The following is a 3,419-nucleotide window of genomic DNA, read 5'->3' as shown; positions in this document are numbered from 1 at the left end:
TTTGTATCATCATACTACATAGACCTTGGTTGACTGAGGAAGTATGTAGATACATGAGCCATATAATCTCAGACACAGAGAGAGAGAGAGAGAGAGAGAGAGAGAGAGAGAGAGAGAGAGAGAGAGAGATTTAACACTGGTGACTGATGCAAGATACACAGAATGCTTCCAAGTTCCGCCCGGCTAAGGGAATCAGGAAAAAATCATAACCATCACACAAAAACTCACGAAGTACTCAGACTCTCAGAGAGAGTCCGCCTGTCACCCTGTCTCCTCGTCAGCTTTTGTGAACGGCCAATATCATATATGTTACATATGTTTGATTTATTTATTTATTATACAGTATAATAATATACCGAATCCTGATTGAAGTTTTCACACTGATAACTGCCAGAGTGTAACTTGTCCGTTTTCTATAGCTCTGAAATGTGTGGACCGATTAGAAAAGAATTTAATCATTGATTTATATTTTCCTTCTTAATTACACATAATTGAGATAGTAATGCTGCAGGGATTAATTATACTCGGCAAAACAACAAAAACGGATATCTCAATAGCTAGGCTATCCCCCCATTGTCAGAAGTTGTGATAAATTTGTTATCGCCAAATTGCCAATATTTGTGAAGGAAAGGAAAAAGAAGCATTCCTTGAGATTTTTGTCTTTATTTTTTATATTTTTTCGACCTCAATCTGACTTATCGTTTGTATAATAAAGTCTTGACTTGTCCAGTCTCGAGGAAGCACGCAATCTACAGGCTTGAGCTAATGGTCATTGATGGTTTTCGGAGCGAGAGAGAGAGATTGAGAGAGTTTAATAGAGAGCAATTACGCTTTCCTCGTTAATTGGCAGCGCCCATTAAAAGCCTTTGTATTATCATCTTCAATCATTTGAACTTTCAGTGGAACTTTTTACATCAGAGCATATGTTGAGGTGACTTGAAGCTCTGTAGACTGTAGTTCACTAGAACAGCTATTGAAGAAGGGAAAAGCTGAAGCAGTGCTCCTTCCTTACAGTTCATGAGAAGGAAAGGACTGGTCATGATCTTTGTTCTCAATATATGCAGCCAGAAGATCAGAACTAGATGCTATGGTGAATTGCTGTTACGACATAATTGAGGTCACGGTCAAATTAATGGTGACTTGACACAGTCGGAAGCAGCGGATACTTGAATTGATCAATGGTGAGAGGGGCCGCGGGAGCTGAGGAAGTTGCAGCAAGGTCCTCCTACGAAGATACAGGTCCTCTTTTTGCAGATGGAAATGGGGTAACGTCTGCATTCTTCAGCAACAGTACAAGTGGTGCCGCAAGCGGGACTGAGTACACTACAGTACATCGGTCGCTGTCGAGCAGGAGGAGGAAGGCGATAGTGCCGACGGGAGGGGGGCCGCATGGGAGCTGCGGGCAGTCGCCGGTGGCTGCGGCGAACCACGACCTGCAAGGCATGCTGTATGAGAAAGAGAAGGAATGGGGGAAGGGAAGAGCAGGAGGAGGAGGCGGTGGGATTCTGTCAGGGATATTGAATTGCCTGTGCAGACCCAAGGAGCCGTCGACGGGGAGCGTCAGCTTCGACGGCAGGGCAGTGACGGAGGTGACAGCGACGGCGGCAGCGGCGCTGCTGCAGCAGAGCCGGATGCAGCAGGAGGTGCTGATGGAGACGGAGGAGACGCGCGACATGTGGGAGTGGCAGATGGAGCAGCAGCAGGCGCTCACCAGCCAGGAGCACGACCTACTGGAGCGGCGCAGCCTCGACTACGGCGGCGTGCGTGGGGCGCTGCTGCTGTCGCCGTTCGACTTGGGGCGCAGCAGCAGCGCAAGGAGGAGCTCGTCGGCGAGCGCGAGCCTGCTGGGGGACCTGTCGAGGACAGGGAGCAGCACCAGGGAGGGGCCCGGGGCGGGCCTGCTGCTGGCCTCTGGGGTTGACGCCTCTGGATTCGGGCACGTCAGGGCAACCAGCGGGCCAGCTGGGGAGGGCCTAGGGATGGGTTTCCTCGGCGGCATCTCCGCATTGGGTCACGTTATATCGGGTAGCACCAGCAGTGCTCGGGGTGGCTCAGGGAAGGGGTCGTCTCGGGATTACCGGGAGTTGCCGATCCCAGACACGGCGCCGCTGAGCCGGCGGTTCGACGACCCGGACGTGGTGGCGGCAACCGTGCTCCTGTTCGAGACCACGCTGCTACGGTGTCGGACGGAGATCAACGCCTTCTGCCGGGTGTACATGCAGCAGATGGTGCTGTCGGGGTACACCCTGGTGAAGACCCTGATGGACATGGAGCCGAACACGGTGTTCCTGCGGAAGGTGCATGCGAGCTACGCGCTGGAGGCGCGGATCTACAGCGTGATGTTTCGGTGCTTCGAAAACGACAGCTTCGACGACACGGGGGTGACGCAGATACTGGACCAGAACGCGAGGGCGGGGGCGAGGCTGCAGGACTACTTCCGGGTGAAGGGGCTGGACCCGGAGGAGGCGCTGGGGGCGGGGGGCCCGGCGTATGACGTGGCGTTCCACCAGTTCTGCGCCAACAAGAGCGAGGAGGTGGCGGGCATGTTCGGGTGGGGGATGGCGTACCGTAGCGCGTCGGAGCGGGACCGCTTCATGGAAGCCTTCCTGCGGGCCGCCAAGTGGGTGTGGCTGCTCCACCGCCTCGCCCACGCCACCCTCCCCCCCATGCAGATCCTCCGCGTCGGCCGTGGTATGGACCTCCACCCCACCTACATCGAGTCCGTCGCTGCCCCTCTGCCCCCCAAGTCCTCCTGCCCATATTGCCCCTCCCCCAAGGTCGAGTTCATGATCATGCCCGGCTTCATCGCCCCTAAGACCGTCTTCAAGTCCAAGGTCTACCAGCACTACATGTGCAAACCCACCCCCTCCTCCTCCTCCACCCCCACATGAATCCTCCTCTCTCGACTCCATTGATTTTCATGATCATGCCACATCGCCATGCCTAGTGCCTTAGGCTTATTTGCCCTCAACGCCTTCCTCAGCCACCATTGGATGTGCAATCCTCCTCCTCACATGACATTGCTGCCCTTCATTCTCCCTTCAAGTCCAACATTTGGAGCATGTATCCAAGCTTTGAACTCACGTAACCAGTGTACACAACCCACACGCCCAACCATTCCCAATTATTCTACCATGTGTTGGTTCTTAATAAGAGTTTCAAGATTGAAGTAGCATTCTTACAATACATTGGTTCTTAATAATGTTTTTCAAATTGTTATTTTACGTGGATTTGATAGTACCTACAGTAAGAATAGTCATGCAAAGAGTCACTTTTTAGGTTGGATTTGCACACTTTGTGTGCTTTTCTCAAAGGGATGTGGCACCAAAATGATGACCTTACTTGGCTCTACAAGTCCTTAAATTGTCTAGTCTAAGGTCTACAAATGTTGTAACTTGCTCAAACCCATCCCATGCCCC

At 52.4% G+C, this 3,419-nt stretch overlaps 1 protein-coding gene across 1 annotated transcript; it reads left to right on the top strand.

The window, feature by feature from the left end:
* Positions 1-451: 451 nt before the first annotated feature.
* On the top strand, positions 452-3,169 carry LOC148014203 (uncharacterized). The gene has a single exon (XM_087667193.1). The coding sequence runs from the start codon at positions 1,179-1,181 to the stop codon at positions 2,889-2,891; it is 1,713 nt and encodes a 570-aa protein (XP_087523319.1). The 5' UTR covers positions 452-1,178; the 3' UTR covers positions 2,892-3,169.
* The last annotated feature ends 250 nt before the right edge of the window (positions 3,170-3,419 follow it).

Source organism: Lygodium microphyllum, chromosome 25, assembly GCF_053477565.2.
Source record: "Lygodium microphyllum isolate KBCC chromosome 25, Lygodium_microphyllum_v1.1.10, whole genome shotgun sequence".
NCBI classification, from domain to species: Eukaryota; Viridiplantae; Streptophyta; class Polypodiopsida; order Schizaeales; family Lygodiaceae; genus Lygodium; species Lygodium microphyllum.
The sequence above is the reverse complement of the archived record's forward strand: the minus strand, read 5'-3'. Positions and strand labels throughout refer to the sequence as shown.